Source organism: Pyrus communis, chromosome 5, assembly GCF_041283825.1.
Source record: "Pyrus communis isolate YQ-2024b chromosome 5, ASM4128382v1, whole genome shotgun sequence".
Lineage (NCBI taxonomy): Eukaryota > Viridiplantae > Streptophyta > Magnoliopsida > Rosales > Rosaceae > Pyrus > Pyrus communis.
The window spans coordinates 32,048,036-32,065,832 of record NC_142569.1 but is presented as its reverse complement, the minus strand read 5'-3'; the positions used below and the strand labels follow the sequence as shown (position 1 = coordinate 32,065,832).

The 17,797-nt window shown below is 37.0% G+C and overlaps 2 protein-coding genes across 3 annotated transcripts; one reads left to right on the top strand and one right to left on the bottom strand.

Annotated features, from left to right (window-relative positions):
• The first annotated feature begins 995 nt into the window (after positions 1–995).
• On the top strand, positions 996–5,003 carry LOC137725689 (ras-related protein Rab7). Of its 2 annotated transcripts, XM_068464460.2 has the most exons (7): positions 1,030–1,288; positions 1,395–1,421; positions 1,665–1,764; positions 1,882–2,028; positions 3,637–3,717; positions 3,787–3,932; positions 4,620–5,003. In XM_068464460.2, exons 1-7 carry the CDS (start codon positions 1,236–1,238, stop codon positions 4,687–4,689), a joined length of 624 nt encoding a protein of 207 aa, XP_068320561.1. In that variant the 5' UTR covers positions 1,030–1,235; the 3' UTR covers positions 4,690–5,003. The 2 variants fall into 2 exon arrangements, with proteins under 2 accessions (XP_088551093.1, XP_068320561.1); XM_088694967.1 differs by lacking the exon at positions 3,637–3,717 and having other exon boundaries at positions 996–1,288.
• Positions 5,004–6,078: 1,075 nt separating this feature from the next.
• LOC137725906 (uncharacterized) lies at positions 6,079–8,096 on the bottom strand. Its single transcript, XM_068464745.2, has 2 exons — positions 7,650–8,096; positions 6,079–6,706 (listed from the first exon to the last, which is right to left on the bottom strand). The coding sequence occupies exons 1-2, from the start codon at positions 8,001–8,003 to the stop codon at positions 6,494–6,496; spliced, it is 567 nt and encodes a 188-aa protein (XP_068320846.2). The 5' UTR covers positions 8,004–8,096; the 3' UTR covers positions 6,079–6,493.
• Positions 8,097–17,797: the final 9,701 nt, after the last annotated feature.

The following is a 17,797-nucleotide window of genomic DNA, read 5'->3' as shown; positions in this document are numbered from 1 at the left end:
CCATATGGAGCCCAGAACCTCTTGATTAAGCCAACAGTAATGCTCCAAGGAGGAAGACACTCCACTATAAGAAATCCAGCCAAATAAATGCTAGAGTTAACAATAGGGTGATCGGGTTTTCTATCCAAGTTAACTAGGAAGTTGTTTATGTGCTCGTCGGCCATGATTGCTATTTGACTAAGAGATGAGATGTGGTTTGGCTTTAAAAAGATTGACAAGAGGAATGGTTGGGTGGTTGGATTTAAAGAGAAAATGGTGGAAGCGACAGGGAAGAGATGGAAATTAAATGGATGTATCCGATCATATAGTTGGATGGTTGTGTTTTTTTCTTTCCTTTCTTTTGACCTTAATTAACAGGGGTGAAAGAGGAAGTTCAAGTGAAAAATCTTACGAGGCACCTTCATATAGATGTGTGTGTTAATAAAACTACTCAATTATAAATCGGGAGTGTAGAGAAAATAAAGGTTTTTTTAGAAAAAAAAATGGCCCATAAAGTTGGCATAACTTCTCACTTTGGTTTTTAAAATTCAACATTGTTAAAGTAGTAGTCCTTGAAATTATACACCGTCAATCATTTTAGTCATTCAGAGGAAAATCTCCGTTAAAATTGAGGGTATTTTTGTCAACCCCTCCAATTGATAGGTGGTTTCTTTAGTTTAATGATAATTTTTCACAACGACCAAAATGATTGACAATAAAAAATCTCAATAACCATTTCTATCAATTTTTAAACCTCAAAAACCAAAATGAATAATTATAACAATCTCAGAGACTATTTTAATTAAAAAAAACCAAAAAAAAAAAAAAAAAAGGTCTTAATAAAATTTCCCCTTAACATCTTCAGACCATGATGGGGCCCCTCGTAGACCACTTTTGTTGTGTGGATAAGTGGGACCCAAGAAACTTAAACTTATTATAATGTCACCTGGCACTTCGCTTTGTCACGTAAATATTTAATAATATATGCTGCTTGTCTGTCCTGCCGACTCGGACATAAGTATAATTCCAAAAAACTAAAAAAAACACCGATCGAACTTGGCGCCCCTTTTTTCTCTGTCTCTCTCTCCTCTCTCCTCTCTCTCTCTCTCTCCTCCCATTCATTCCTTCCGTTCCTGGAAAGAGAAAGTGAAAGGGAAAAATTCAAAAACATCCGCCAATCAATCGCCTTGGCAGTGTTAAAAAAGTTGATTTGTTTCCGCTTTTTTCCGATTCATATCAGTTTAAATTCGTCCGCCATGTCATTGCGCAGACGAACCTTGCTCAAGGTCATCGTTCTCGGCGACAGTGGGTAAGGTTCTGCACCCCTAGGGTTTCTGATTCCACAACCACCCATTGTTGTTATCTGGATTTTGTGTTTATTTTAGGGATTAACTTTGTGTTTCTTCTTCTGTTAGGGTTGGCAAGACCTCGTTGATGAACCAGTATCCTTCACCATCTGTGAGATTATTTTCGTTATTTCTAATTATTTTTTGAATTTCGGTGTTGGATTTGTGTAATTTTCATTGTGCGATCTCAGAAATCTGATTAATTTGGGTGAAATTAAGTTTAATCGGCTTGATATTGTTTATGATCGCGATATGAGGCATGTTATATTAATGAGGTATCAGTTTAATTATGTATTTTTGTGGGTGTTAGACTGTGTGGTTCTTTAACTGATGGCTTAGATATGTGCACAAGAAGTTTAGTCAGCAGTATAAAGCTACAATCGGTGCCGATTTTGTCACGAAAGAACTCCAAATCGATGACAGGCTCGTCACTCTACAAGTGGGTTTTCTGGTTGAACGGTATTTCAGTGTTCTGTTTAGTATAATTTTGGGTAATTGTAGTGGGAATTGCGGGGACTAATTTGTGTGGGTTTTTCTATTTTCTTTCGTCTGGAAGATTTGGGACACAGCCGGGCAGGAAAGATTTCAGAGTCTTGGAGTTTCATTTTACAGAGGTGCAGATTGCTGTGTTCTTGTTTATGATGTCAACGTAATGAAGTCCTTTGATACTCTAGATAATTGGCATGAGGAGTTTCTAAAGCAGGTTTGATTCATACCTTTCTCAATTCTTTATATATTTATCTCATAACTTTATCTTGCCATTCTGATTTTGTTGTGTTAGAATCTCAAGTAGGACCATTATCAGTTGGAAACATATGTTGAGGATCTGAGGTGCAGTTCTTATTGTTATCTGGTGGCATAGCATGCCAATTGTGTCACAATATGGAATTGCTTATGTAAATGTTCACAAACACACACACATCAAGTTCTGTGTGATTTCACATTAGCATTTAGGCTTTGACAGTTTTCTGATGATGGCTGGCTACTGTGTTAATTGTACATCGCGCTTCTTAGTCATTCTATATTCAAGCAATGATATATGTTCGTCAGAAGGGAGCTGTTATTTTCACTCCAAAAAAGGCATATATACTTCTCCCAAGTGAAATAAATGAAGGACAAGGGTGCATGATAACTATTTGGAACACTAATAACAATTCCCTTGACATAAAAAAAACTCGAGTAAACATTGGCATCATTGGCACAGTGGAATATAACTACTTTAGAGAAGTAATACTAGTTTTGTATCACTTCTTTTTCATACTGCATTTTGATTAATAGTAAGTACTTTGCTTTATCTTGGGCTAGCTGCTAAAGTTATAACAATTTTCGGTAGGGGGGTTTTCTAGACTGAATAATGAACATGGCGGCAGGGAAGACTAGTTTAGAGATTAGAAATACTTCATAGTAGTTGTCTAATGTCTAATTATTTTTTATTTAGAGCCGGCTTGATGATATTTCTGTTTTCTATTGTTTTTGTATAATGAGAGAGGTAACCAGAAAAAAGGAGGAAGAATACATTAAGAGTCTTTTTAGTAAAAACAATTACAATTCTAATTTTGACGTTTTAGATTTTTCTGTGATCCATTCTCTTTTTGTCTCCTTATTATCGGTGGCTTTTGAGACAAATGCAAAAGTATTTTTCTTCCCAAGTACGAAAGCAATCGGTATTCCATCAATACTCCATTTCCTGGTACCTTTCTCTTGTATGCAAGAAGGGAATTCCCATGTAGGAAGGAACGTTGCTTATCTGACTTCCATCCATCAAATCTTGCTTCAGCCAAAAAATTGTAGAATTTGCAGAGAATTCTTCCAGATGAATTACCATTTTATCTGTAATGATAAGTTATGGGACTTTTGGGTCCATTATTCAGCTGTCAAATTTGAACTTGGAGCAAAGCACTACAGCGGCGTGATTCTAATTTCTAACTGCTGTTCTGTTTATGTTCTATGGTGTATTTGATACGAGACGATAGTTGAGCCTCGGATAGTAGTAAGTTTCCAAGTTTTCCATTTGTGCTTGCCTTTCCATGGGTGGCTATGTAAGGTTGCCATTCTCTTTTTTCCTTAATTGTACACATTCCTTTTAACAGTTTGTTTTTATGAATTAACATGATTTTCTTGTTTTATGTTGTCATTTGATTTAATTGATAAAACACAGTGGTTTGATAAAGGTGTCTCATAAGAGTTATGAAAGTTGTAAATATATACCTAAGCTGTTTGGCTAACAGTCCTGTAATTTGAATTTTGTATTTCAGAAATGCTCATTTTTAGTTTTGATGCTTACATTGTTTCCATTCTAATTTTGACCCAGGCAAACCCTCCCGATCCCAAGACATTTCCATTTATATTGCTTGGTAACAAGATTGATATTGATGGGGGTAACAGTCGTGTGGTAAGGAAACACATTGGCTGTGCTGTCCATGATTTGCCCATGTACATTATCTAATTATTATCTTTACAGGTGTCTGAGAAGAAAGCAAAGGACTGGTGTGCATCAAAGGGGAATATACCTTACTTTGAGACATCAGCAAAAGAAGATTACAACGTTGATGGTGCATTTCTTTGTATTGCAAAGACTGCTCTTGCAAATGAACATGAGCAGGACATGTAAGTTCATAGTGAGGGCTGACATATTGTCTTCATTTATTCTATTGATATTCTGGAGTAAGCAAAGTTCTATTTTAGGATATATTTATGTTCGTGGGCTACTCCAGATCCAGGAGATGAGCTTAAGCTCTCGTTTGGAACCGTTTGCATAGTAGATGGACAATTCTATATAGAATGTCGGGTCATATTCTTTGTTTTATAGACAAGAATTAGATAGAATGAACATGATAGCTAGTTTTCACTATGAAGGTAGTTTCTAGTTCACTTTTATGACATGAAGGATATAAACCTAGTGAAATGGTCATGTTAGAACGTAGTTAAGATGTTCTAGGGAAAGAATGGTCGTTGTATTCTTAAATAAAGCTTGGTTTTACTAGTCACAATAGTTTTATATGTAGATAAAGCCTGGTTTGACCATTCGCATCAGAGGATGAGCATTTGATCTTTGTAGAATAAGCATATGATGCTGATGTAATGTCCTTCAGAACACGAAAATCTTTCAATTGGCTTATCGTGTCCCGAACTTCCGATTACCTTACAATTTACCCAACTTTGTATCTACAATGTATCAGTATCTATCTATCTATCTATCTTTCTGCTATTGTTGCTGTATGCTCGTATGAGATGTTTTAAGATCCTCTAAACCTGCCTTTTTCATCATTGTTCCTTTTTCCTTTTAACTTGCAGATATTTCCAGGGCATCCCTGATGCTGTTTCAGAGTCTGATCAAAGAGGAGGAGGTGGCTGTGCATGCTGAATTTATTAGCGCAATTCACCTCCACTGCTGGCTTGCCCAGTTTTCATTGTTTTGTTGTCCCGATTCATACTTTCATAGCCATTGTTTGTACACGTTGTATACTAAGTTGTGTTGTCTAGCGATGCTCGACTTTTGCCATTTTGAGGAAAGTAGTCCCTGTTTTTGTCAGAGGAACGCCAAGGAAAGTAGTCACTGTGAGTTTTGCTTTGACCTTGAAAACGAAATCGATGCTTGTAGTTTTGACTTGTGAGAGAATCAACTTCATGGAATTTTGAAAGTTAATATATGGGGTAGAGTTACTTATGTGATCTTAATCTTTGATTCTTTTTACAACTTCTGTTTTCTATGCAACCCAAGTATGGGTATTCATCTTTCGCAATGTAGATTTTTAGTTTAGTTTATACACTAGGTCATGTTTACGTACAAGAATGAGAATTGGAATCATTTTGATTCTAGAGTTTCTTGAGTTTACTAAAATATACCATGTGAGGCGTTTTACTTCTAAAATTTTCCCAAGGATTACTAACGCGTAAGAAATCGAAAAAGTGTGAGCCTATCTTTAATCTCCATAACCAAATACCTAAAAATTTAGGTATCGTGTTGACTGGAGGGCCAGTTGATCCAATTCCCCTTCACTTCAAATGCTACATATTCAGAATGTACACAAGCCATTTAATAGATGTTTGCCACGTGGTGTTTGGTTACAAAGAGTTTCTCTCAACATTACCTACATAACAATATAACATAGCCTACCCTGTCAATCTGAACCGTGTTGTTATTAGTAATCAAACCAAAAACCAACAATCATTGCCAGCAATAACTCTCCCCTCACACAAACTTGGAACCTCCGACTTTAACAAATTCTTGGTTGTTTTGGTTGTCCACCCTCCATCACTTCTTCAATTCCTTGTTTTTATAGACTTTATAATCTTTGGAACGTAAATTGCGTTACGTGCTAGAGAGGATTAAACAATGGCTTCGCGAAATGACGACACTTCCCCTAACATTGCTGCCCCATAAAGTCATTATAACGATACTCTTAACATTCCTGCCACACAAATCTTGTAACGATTCTTCGACGGAATGTATTGAAATGGGGCATAGCGAGCTTGAGTTCCATCGGGAGTTACTGAAAATAAACCTGATATGCATACCTGCCTAATGCATTAGGGTAGTGCTTTTCACACTCCCGTTGAGTTGGAATGAGTCCCGCAGGTGATGTGAGAGAGGGTCAAGTTCCCGAAGCACCTGATGGTTAGAGAGGCAGTCGTCTCTCCACCTAAAGAACAAGCGCTAGGCAACAACCGACGGGGTCCCAGCCTGGCTGGGACAGCCGCCCAGTAGACGGAGCTAATCCTTTTCCAAGGGTACGAATACACTTTTGCAACATACCATAAAATAATTAAGTTTTTCAAATCCTTCGAATAATGTCTTCAACCTCCACTGCCAGCTTACTAGCAGTTCACAATCAATAAATGCACAATCCTTCTAGAAATCAAGCATACAAAATCTTGGATTCTTTACAGAAGCTACATAAAATGAATGTGGGAAACTATGGAAAATGCCCCCTTGTGTACATCCGCAAAGTCTTGTAGGGGATTATACTTGTGACGAAGTCTAATCCCCATACAGCTTTTTGCGGATGAGTGACGATGCACAGATGAGCGTTGCTTTTTTTGTTGTCAAACTTCAGTAAATACTTCAGAGTAGCTTTCAGTGATTATGAATCAATTTTTAACAAAGTTTGAGAGCAATTGGAAAGAAAAACTAATGAACCTTAGAAGAGGAGCATCAATTGCGCCCTTCACCAACCAAACTTTTTCAGCAAGTCCCTGGTTCTCTTCCTCATTCGAGTAAACACTATGATCACGAGAGCGATGATCCATGGAGGGAAGTTACCTCCAGTAAAGTTTAATTTCTGGATCCATTGCGGAGGATCCCTCAAAACCAAGGTTATCAGGATGGTCATAAAAGCTACTCCAATCAAGATTTTCGTCACCGGTTGGATCAATGAATCCTGCATTAAGAGAATTTGAACACACAAGAACTCAGTAGCAAAACTGGCACCAAAAGACATTTCACATGTCAATATAATATTCCGCTGTCTACAAAACTGCAACTGAAGAATCTTGCGGAAAATAAAAATAAAACAGTTGCAAGCATTCCTTTAATGAGAGTACAAATTGTTCCTCTTTCAGTATTCGTAATAGGAAGGAAATGGTAGGATGGAAACACAAACGATACAGAAAGGTAATAATGTCAGCAGATCCTGATTCCTGACGGACTGCTCATGAAATAGACGAAAAACAAGGTACGAACTAAAATCCTAGAGATGGATTTAGTGGGCAACTACTCATGTTATGGTTAACAACACCGCCACGAGGTTGTGGCGCAGTGCTATTAGCACGGTGCCTAAACCCAATCACTTTAAGTGGGGTGATTGCACATTTGCTCGTCATAAAAATGGGCAAAGCATCCACCAAAATAACGATGCGAAATCCTACTTTTTAGGAATATGTGGCTGTAAAACCCGGTGTTTATCAAACAAACAATCAAAGCTCAACAGGATAATTCACGTAGGGGGCATTAAAATTACTTCCACGCTTAGGCCACAAATGACATGTAGCAAGAAAAACTAATCGAAATATGAAACCGATAGCTCGAATTCAACCAAGTAAGTTGCTGATATCTCTTGATCTAAATTCTAAACCCTCTAATTGTAGGAGGAACTGCTATATTGCTAATTGAGAGCGACAACTGAAAATATATACAACTCCAAACCAAAAAACACTAATGTATCTCTCTCACACATGAAAAGTAAATTTATTTAAATACAATTCAATAAAAAAGATTACAACACAATTTTCTCGGCATCCAAACAGAAAATTCATCTGACTAGTTTCATCAATTGGGTTTTGGCAATCATGTGGTAACAAAAGGAGAATCTTATGAAATTTTACCTTAGGCTCTCCGTCGATTTGAACCGTGGCTCCATCTCTATATGGCAGCATAGACCTGCCGTTTCTAGGGTTAAACCGGATCGGAACCCCGCGACCCGATTCGGTATTGAAAGCGTAAAGCGATTTGAATCCATACTTGTCGAGAATGTCTCCGACCTCCAACTGGTTCTGGTCCCAACCCCCCAGACCCGACTTGAACGTGTCGATCGGGCCTTTCCCCCGTCGATACAGGCAGACTTCCACTTCTGGAACCTTCGTCCTCGCAGTTTTGGGATTCGGGTTCGGAGAAGACCCGTCGGATTTTGGGCCCGTTTCCTCGATTTCCCCGGTTTTGTTGTCGTCTTTCTCGTCCATTTTTTTTTTTGGATTGTAGGTTGCAATATTTTGATCCAACTTGTTTCTTCTCAAAAAAAAATATTTTGATCCAACTTTGTGTTGTGTTATTTATGGACTTTGTGTTTGAGGTGCGAATCGGAGGCATCAAAGCCAAACGGGTCAACACTCCATACACCTGGCAGGTGGGTCACCTTTTTATTAAAAAAAAAACAATTACTTCTCACGTACTTTTTAAAATTTTGACCGTCAGATATGATGAATTGAAAAAGATTAAATGATATAAATTAACATAATATATATAAAAAATAAAAAAAGATGTGTAGATAACACATCCCAAAAATTAGGAAGAGGAGAATTTTTTTATTTTTGTTAGCTCGTCTTGATTTTAAACTTTGTCGACTATCATTAGTGTAGATTAGAACAATATCTCTTGTAGTAAAAAAAAATAATCAAAATTATTTTTCAAATCTCTTTAAAATTACGTTGTCGATAAATAATTGATCATGTGGTCGATATTTAATTAATATGAACTCTTGTCTGCTAGTAGTGGAAAGGTTTTCTCTACCCTTCTTGTTAATTGTAATAGTCACGCAAGGTCTCAATTTAGAGAACTTTAATAAAAATGAGTTGGGCGAAGTTTGTATTAACAAAAAATCATTCATTAACTTTATTTAATGTAAAAGACTTGAAATTTAACGAAAACGACAAAAAACAATATAATAAGGATAAAAACTAAATCCTTATAAATAAGAAACAAGCCCATGTGCAAAACAAAATTCTATTTTTCCAACTAATACCCCTGACTGAAACCCCGTTCCGCCAGTCCAATTCCATTAGAGCAACTCCAGCGTGAGAGCCCTCCCCCCAGACTATTCACTATTCAATCCACCTAGTGAATAGTAACTACCCTTAATGAACAGTAACTGCATTTTGCATCTTCACCGTTGCACTTGAATAACCCTGGTAATAGGCAATAAAATAATAATATTTTATTTATTTATAAAATAATAGTATTTTTTTTTCACAAAACTTGTCTTAATCGTTGCATCTCCACCGCTAATTTCATTTGCTGCTGCTGCCTTTGTCTCTGCCGAAGCTAGTCGACGAAACCCTTTTGTCCTCCCCCACCGGCTTCCTCTGCCAAGCATGCATCAAATCTCACCCCAATTCCTCCCACCCTCTCCAGTGCTGAGCTCTGGAGCTCTGCTTCAGTGTGGCTCTGAAGCGGTTGCCCACTGCCCAAAACATGAGTCTCGGCATGGAGCTCCCTATCTCTAATGCTCTCATGGCCGCCTTGAAGCGAGCTCAGGCTCACCAGCGCCGCGATTGCCCCGAACAGCAACAGCAACCACCGTGGCCCTCAAAAAGCGTGGAGATGTCGTCTTGATGTCAGCCCACGTCAGATTGCCTTCGGGCGCTCGGGCCGGCACGAATTGACGGGCCTGGCGCTCGAGCCTGCTCGGGCTCCCTCGCCAGCCAACGCTGGACTTCCTCCCTCGGGCAATCCAGCCCTGTTCCGGAGCCTGTCCCTCGAGCGGAAGCTCTCGCTGGAACTGCTCTTAGAAAGTTGAAATTTTCCATTATGCATTGAATTGCATGAAAAGTTTGTCGGGGCCGAACTCCCATTGTATATTTGTTTGGTTGTGTTTATGTCTGCATGAAAATGTGAGAAGAATGGAATTTAAATTAGAGTCATCGATAAAAAAAATGCATGATCAAATTTGACATGTACCAAATTGGCAGCACCGCCCCACCGCTTCCTCCGTAATCTACAAAACTAGAACCTTCATCCCCAATTATTAGTCCATTATTATTATTTTAATTATTGATTTATTAGCATTATAATTAGGGCTACAAAGATAAGTGCATCCATTTCAAAATTAGTTTGCTGCGTCCATTGACAATGAATTAGTTTGTGTCGAAAAACCTCCTAATTTCATTCAGAACTTGATTATTATGAGTTTCAATAATATATCGATGTTTTTTGAAAAAAAAAAAATTATGATGAAATGCACATTGAAATATTTATAAAATCAAAATAAGATTAATATAAATTTCATATAAGGTATTTGTAGAGTTAGTTTGAGATTGTTGCGGGTTTAAAAAGTTGTTATCACTATTTTTAGAACTGAACACAAGTACTATAATTATTTTTTAAACTAAATACTAACTATTTTTGAAAATGAACACCGGTACTACATTATTTATGAAACTGAACACTGGTACTATCACTATTTCTTAAGCCGAGCACTGATTATTTTTGAAATTAAATATGGGTACTACACTATTTTTGAAACAAGTTACAGGTATTACATTATTTATGAAACCGAGCACGATTACTACACAATTTATAAAACTAAACACAGATATTACACTGTTTATGAAATTGACATAGATACTACATTATTTATAAAACTAAATAATGATAATATCATTATTTCTTAAACCGAACGCTGACTACAAGTTCAGTTCAACCAAGTTTGCTTCCATATCATGCTCCTCACCCCGAAGGTCCTGACCGTTTACTGCCACCCTCATGTCTACCCCTGGGTATCTCCAAATTGCAATTTGACTCATCTTTAGCTAAACAGTCAACTAATAGATGAGAAGGGCTTTCTCAATTCTCGGCTTCCGAGCCCTTCCTCCCATATCTCCGTCTCCTTCGAAACCCCATTACCGCCATTGATTCGAGCCCTTCTCTCTGGTATAAACAATCACACCATTCACAACCGCACCCTTAAACCTCTATGATTAACTCTCACATAAACACCACATGTACTAGTCTCCAGATATTCCGGTCACCATTCGAAGACTCCTTGTTACTGTCGTCGTACAAGTCCTCTCCACCTTGTGGCATATGCGCTCTGCATTTCTTCATCGCAGCAACAAGATTTGGCAATAACTTGAGAGTGGCCATTTGGTTGAAGTGCCTGTACCTAGTAGTCCCACGAATGCTGATGCTAGGGGATGCCCAAAACCCAATAGCCCAAATTCCTTCATCCTCAAAAGGCTCCTAATATGGTGATTCGAAAAAAATGGTGGAATTCGAATGAAATTGAGAATGAAAACAGAGATGTGGAGAGATCAAGAGAGAGGTAGAGAGATCTAATCGATTACAAAAGTGGATGAATTGTTTCTGTGCAGATGAGAGATCGAGATTAGGCAGAGAGATTGAGAATGGAGATCGAGAAATAGGAATTATGTTGAAAGATTGAGAAGCGGGGAGAGGATGGAAAAGGTTTGCCGCTAGGGGTAAAACTGGACGCTCATTTCTTGGGCCGGTATGCTGTTGGGTTTTGTATTAATTATTAAATAAATTTATTACTTGGTTTTCAGTTAAGATTCAAAGTTTTAAAACTTTTTTTATTAGTTATTTCCTTCAATTATTGTTTATGACTACGTAAGACAATAAAACCTCTATATAATTTTGGATTAGAGTAATTATTTTACTGTAAAGAGGTTATTACTTAATAGAGGTATAGTTAAAAAAAAAAAATTTCTTTACTTAGTTATTGTTAATTAAAGTTGTGTGGATGCAATGAATTACATTAATAGTGGAAAATAGAGAATGCCAATTTCTAAGATGCAACGTTAGGAAAAGAAAGAAATTAAACAATAAAAGTTTATCAAAAGTTCCGTGCCAAGTTGTAAAAATGCTTGAGAAGTTAGAAACATTAATTTTAGCTTCGATATGAAAGTGTTCTGTTTGCACCTAAAATATGCACAATTTTACTTATTTGGATTTAAAGCCAAAATATGACATTTTGGGGAATTAGTGTGCAAATATACTAAAAGTTGCATGTGGGAATGTTTCTCCACATGGTTTGAAGTGGTGGTTTTATTGCAAGTAAAGATGTTGGCAGACTTAGGAGATGGATATGTGGTGGAAAACTAACTTACTTTTTTTTAATATTATTTTATATGCAAGTTGGCTTCTTTTAATATTAATTCATTGTAAGTGGGCAGTGGAACTTCTCTGTATATGTTCAATGTCCTCAACAAATGGGTTTTCTTAGTTCTCTATATAAAGAAGCAAAGGCAAGAGGTATGGACACTCAACCAATCAATCAAACAACTCTACTCAAATCAATTCCTCAATATATTAGCTCAGTAGCCCTTTTTAATACTTCAATTCCCTACGCTAGCCTTGTATTTCTTTTCAAAGCCTTGTATTTCCTTTTAAAGCTCTGCTTCTCACTCAACAACATCGATTTTCTTTGTATTTTCATTTCAACCTTCAAAGCCATTCCCCAAACCACCAAAAATTGCTAGCAAGACTAGAGTAACTTGCCTGATTCCTTGGGAACAAGCTCCAACCTTGTATTTTACATGTTTTTGTACTTGTAATGCTTTGTACTTTAAATAATTACATTTCTGTACAACTACATTTCCAGTCATTTAATTTACAAGCAATTTACATTACTAGTCATTCACTTTCCTCTATTATTTACACTTCCAACAAACTTGTCATTTACATATTGTTACATTTCTCCACATAAGTAAAGTCCTTATCTTTAAGGTAAAGAAAGAACCTTGATTTGAGCCACTCCCACTCAATGGCACAATCTCTTGGTTAGAAGTTGAATTCAGGCCAATCTCAATCACTCAAATCCGTCTTCTAACGGCAACTAGTAGTGACACGCTCACAACCCTCAGTTTCTTATTCGAGTTTTCCTAGCATGCCCGCGAGGCCCATGGCGAATTTAGGGGGCGAACATGTTCATCTTGATGATTACTTACCCACAAGCTGTATGACATGGCATCAACTCTAAAAAATAAAGCATTATCTCGAACAACTTTATAGAAATTAATATTTTAGTTCATCTTAAATTTTTATTTGTCACATTATATTTTAGACTTATTAACAATTATTACTATTTGGGGGCCAATGTCCTTGAAAAAAAGACGTAGAAAAATTATAACTTGGAGTTATACTATATATAACTGGCCCATATTGGGATCTAATTTTTTTTTTTTTTTTTTTTATAATATAAGGAGGTTATTCCTTTATAGAGAATCACTACATGAAATGTAATATGATAGGCTTAAATTGAAGTATAAATTATAATAATAGTTTTACCCCTATCATAAAGTTTAAATGAGATATCCTTTTCTTCAAACTCTCAAACTTACTCACCCTTCATTGTAAAACAAGGTAACCTTAACCACTAAATGAACACAACCACACGGGGTGTCCCAATGGTCGGGAATGAATTCTAGGCTCGTATTCCACACGACATGTTTTGGGTTCGATTCCTAACACTGGTGAATCGCACGATGATGGCCAGAGAGAAGTTGAAATGTTTATGTGAGTCTTCTTAATCCCTAGAAAGATAAACTGTCATGGCGAAGTCAGTAGCTTTTTTTTTTTTTTTTTTTTTTTTTTAAAAATTAGAAAAAGGGTAAATTACACAAAACTACCTCAACTATAAGTCGAATGACACTATCATACCTCATCTTTTAAAAATGACAATGTTATACCTCATTTTTAGAATTTGTTCTAATGTTATACCTCTATTAGTTTATCCGTGAATTTCTCAGTTAAAAGCTAATGTGGCTTGATTCGGGGCCCACATCCTCTCCTAGATGGATTCCACGTGGCACCACACCCAATGTTTTCCCGCCAAATGGCATCCACGTCAGAAAATATATTTGATTTTTTTTTTTTGGTAATTTGAATTTCAAAATTCAAAATTTGAAATTCACTTTCCCGCCAAAAAGTGAAAAAGATGATCTAACATTTTAAGCACATATTATCATACTTAACCTCAAATTTGAAAAATCTCACCCAAACATAATGATATAAGCACAACAAAACTAGTGTATTCAAGCACAAACTACTCATCATTTCCGAAGAAAAAAAAAATGGACCAAATTATGCATAAAACTTGCTTAATTATCCATAAATTCATAAACCTGAGCAGATGTGGATGCCTACAAAGCAATGTAAATGATTAACAGTCTGATATGACGTTAAAGGATTTAAAAACCACATAAAGTAGAAAATGTTACATGTTTGTCCCTTGGAGGAAGATGTCTATGATGGGTTCTTGGATTATGACCTTCCTTTTTGCATATGGTACATTTCAAACTGCCTTGCCCTTTCCGTCCTAGCTTAAGTGGTTGAGGAGGACCTTGAGGATTATTGGTTGGGTTTGTGGGAGTTTGTTCACCCTCATTGTCCTTCTCAGCAACTTCCTTGTTTCTATTCCTCTTTAGCCTTCGAGGTTGCGTTGTATATGTTGGAGGTAATATTGGTGGGTTTTCAGTATCCTCCCACAAAGACATCTCATTCATCGGCATTATTAAATGAGAATACACCTCAAAGTATCGCGCCTTCGAATAACAAGCATCGACATAGTCCTCCGGTTTCTTTCTCTTGAAATTTATGGCAGCTATTGCATGGTTGCATGGGATTCCTGCCAAGCCATACTTTCTGCAAGAACAGGTCATCTCAACCAAGTCAACCACATATTACTCTGCCTTCCAACATCAACTTGAAATTTAGTGCCCCTTGACCATTTTGCAATGCACCTGGTACTTTGAATTTCGGCTTTGTCCAACTTATTCTTGATTTTAGAACAGAGATCTCCAACTTTGTTCACCATTATATCCTTTCTCATTTGAATTCTCTTCATCAAGAGTGTATGAATAAGTAGTAGCATGGTGACAATAGGTTTTTATCTTGGCCCAAGTATGACAACATTGAAACTTTCACAGAGATTGTTTAGCAACATGTCACACTTGGGATATGTTTCAAAATAGGACTTGCTCCAATGATGTGCATGCTTCTTCACCAACCAATCGTAGGCATTTTCATCTAGCTTCATCATATCCTCCATTGCTTTTTTTCAAGTGGGGAACTGTTGTTGTTCTGGTTATTGACCATAAAGCATCCTTCAAAGTTTTCCCCTTGAACATATTTCTAAAGTTGGTATACAAATGTGTCACACAAAATCTGTGCTGGGAATTAGGGATGACTTTTTGAAAGGCCGGAATTAACCCATTTTGTTTATCACTCGTAAATGTCTATCCCTGTTGATTGACAATCCCAACATCAACGGCTAGTAACTGTAAGAACCAAATCCAACTAGACTTATTCTCTATTTCTACCACTACATAAGCTATAACCCATGTTTCATCATTTGGGTTAATGCCAATAGCACAAAGTAGCTGACCTCCATGTACACTCTTTAAATGGCACCTATCTAATCCTATCAATGGTCTGCACGCTGACTTAAACCCCTCTTTGCAAGCCCCGAAGCACACATATATCCTTTGGAACCTCTGCCTATCCAACTTCACCTTCACTTGCTTCCAGGGTTAAGTCTTCCTCACTTCCTCAGCAGAATCCCACAACTTTGTGTATTGCTTTGCATGTTTTCCCTTAATGATCTTCTTAGCCCTATCTAAAGCCCTGTAAGCCTTCATCTTTGTACAACCATGATTCCACTATGATTTGATAGTTGCTAAAAAGGAATCAATAGGCCATGTGAGATTAAGTTTTATCTTATCCATGTACAAATCTGTTAGCAAAGAGGACTTCAAGTATGGTCATAATCTGTATGCTGTTTGAACCATACACTTTTCCAGCACAACACATCCAAGGGCAGCGTTTTGCACACTTTGCTGTGACTTTCAACTTCTCATTCCTAGGAAAATGGATCTCCCCATATCCATTCACTAAGGAGTACATGATGACAGCTCACTGGAATTGCACATGATCCCTGAAAACAAGCACTAGTGTAAGAATGAGATTCTTCATGTTTGTTTTCTCATTCAACTCCGGAAAACGCTCATGTTTTTTACCTCCTTCATTATCTTCAGAGTGTACACTCTCCAAGGCATCAGAGTTATAGTCTGGATCATCAACCACATTTTGTTTTAGAGTTGCAGTGTCAAATTCTTCTTCCCTTTGTTGTTCTTCTATTTCCTGGCTTTGCTCATATTGCCTTGCACTTCTTTGCTCAGAATCCCTTTCATCAGTTTGCTCAGAGTTCCTTTCTTTTCTGTATTTAGATTCCCTTGCATTTTCTTCCACAATACCATCAGACTTGGAAAACAGTGGGTTATCAGCATCACTCTCATATTCACTCTCTTCAAACTCACTATCATCTTCTTCAGCAGCTTCTTCATTCTCTTCTTCAACATTCCTCTCAAAACTAATAGGTACATCAAAGAAGACTTTAGCATCCCTTTCTTCTACATCCCCCTCAACCACAAATTTTCCCTTGTTCTTCTCTGGCCCTTCACCATTTTTCTCTTTTTGGCCATTCCCAGAATCAGCAATTCCTTCTCCTACCTCAGTCACACATGTTTGCACTAGTTGAGATATGCAACAATCATTCACTTCTGGCCCTTCAATGGCTAGCAAGCCCCTATATCTTATTGGTTGAAGTGGTGTTGGCCCAACATCCCCCTCTGAACTACTTATCTCCTCAATTACCAGTTTACTTGGACCACTGACTTTCATAGACTTCAGAAACTATTGCTCTTAGGTTACAGCTTCTTCTGTCGTCAATTCTTCGATGTACATCTCAATCACTTTATCTTTTGGAACAAAATTGCACATTGTCTAAACATCAGAATCACTTTGAATTGGCTTCAAACCATTGCAAAGGTCCAAGTTAGGAATTTTGAAATAGTAGTTCATGAACCGCTCATTGTATCCAACTGCCTCCACCATATCATCTATCATTGGCAATGACATGAGGTCTTTATCACATTTATCTATATATGTCACTTTTCCCCCAGAATAGAGGTCATAACTTATCTCCCCACCATGATGCAATTCAATAGAGAATAGTTCTGGATACACTGAAATTCACAAGAACAAACCCTAATTAAAAGCCAACAATAAACAAAGCACATGACTAAGAAAAGGCAAAAACAAAAGCAATTGCATTTTAACCTAATCAGAAGCCAACAAAAACCAATGCACAAGATTCTTCACAAAACAAAGCACATGACTAAGAAAAGCCAAATCTGACACACTATATGCAAATAGCCAAAGCACAGTAACCATTTCTCGACAAGAATAAACATAGCAATAAAGCAACAAACCACCTTATACCGACAAGAATAAACAAAGCAACAAACCCATTATCCAACAACTCAGTAACCATTTCGAATTAAGAAAGCATAAAACCAACTTTTCAAACGAGAATAAACAAAGCTACAAACCCATTATCCGACACCGTAGGAACCATTTTGAATAAACAAAGCATAAATCCACCTTTTCAAACAAGAATAAACAAAGCTATAAACCCTTTATCCAACACCTTAGGTATTATTTCGAATTCACAAAGCATAAATCCACTTTTTCAAACAAGAATAAACAAAACCCACATTCAACCCATTTCAATAAATAAGTTCAGTATGCATTTGGAATCATCAAAAACACAAAAAAAAAAAAAAAAACTTACAATAGGTAGGCATCGTTTTGTGAGGATCCTCATGCACGTACCGCCCCATGTCGAATCCTTCGATTTTTCTTCGAAGCCAATGGAACCCAGATGGAACCCTCTTCCAACACCAATGAAGTTAGGCAAACAAGCCGACAAGATGATTTGGGGTGTTCGCTGAATTTCTAATCTGATTGTTCGAGATTTGGAGTCGTTGGTATTAGAACTAAGGTTAGGCTTCTTCTTTTTTTGGAATTGGGGAAGAAATTAGATCGACAGGGTTTGGGTGTATCAGGGGGAAAAAGGAATTCAAATGACACACTTTACAACGTTCTCTTACTTTTTTATTTTTTTAAATATAAATATAAATAGAAATTTTAATAGAATATCCACGTGTCATCTGGTGAG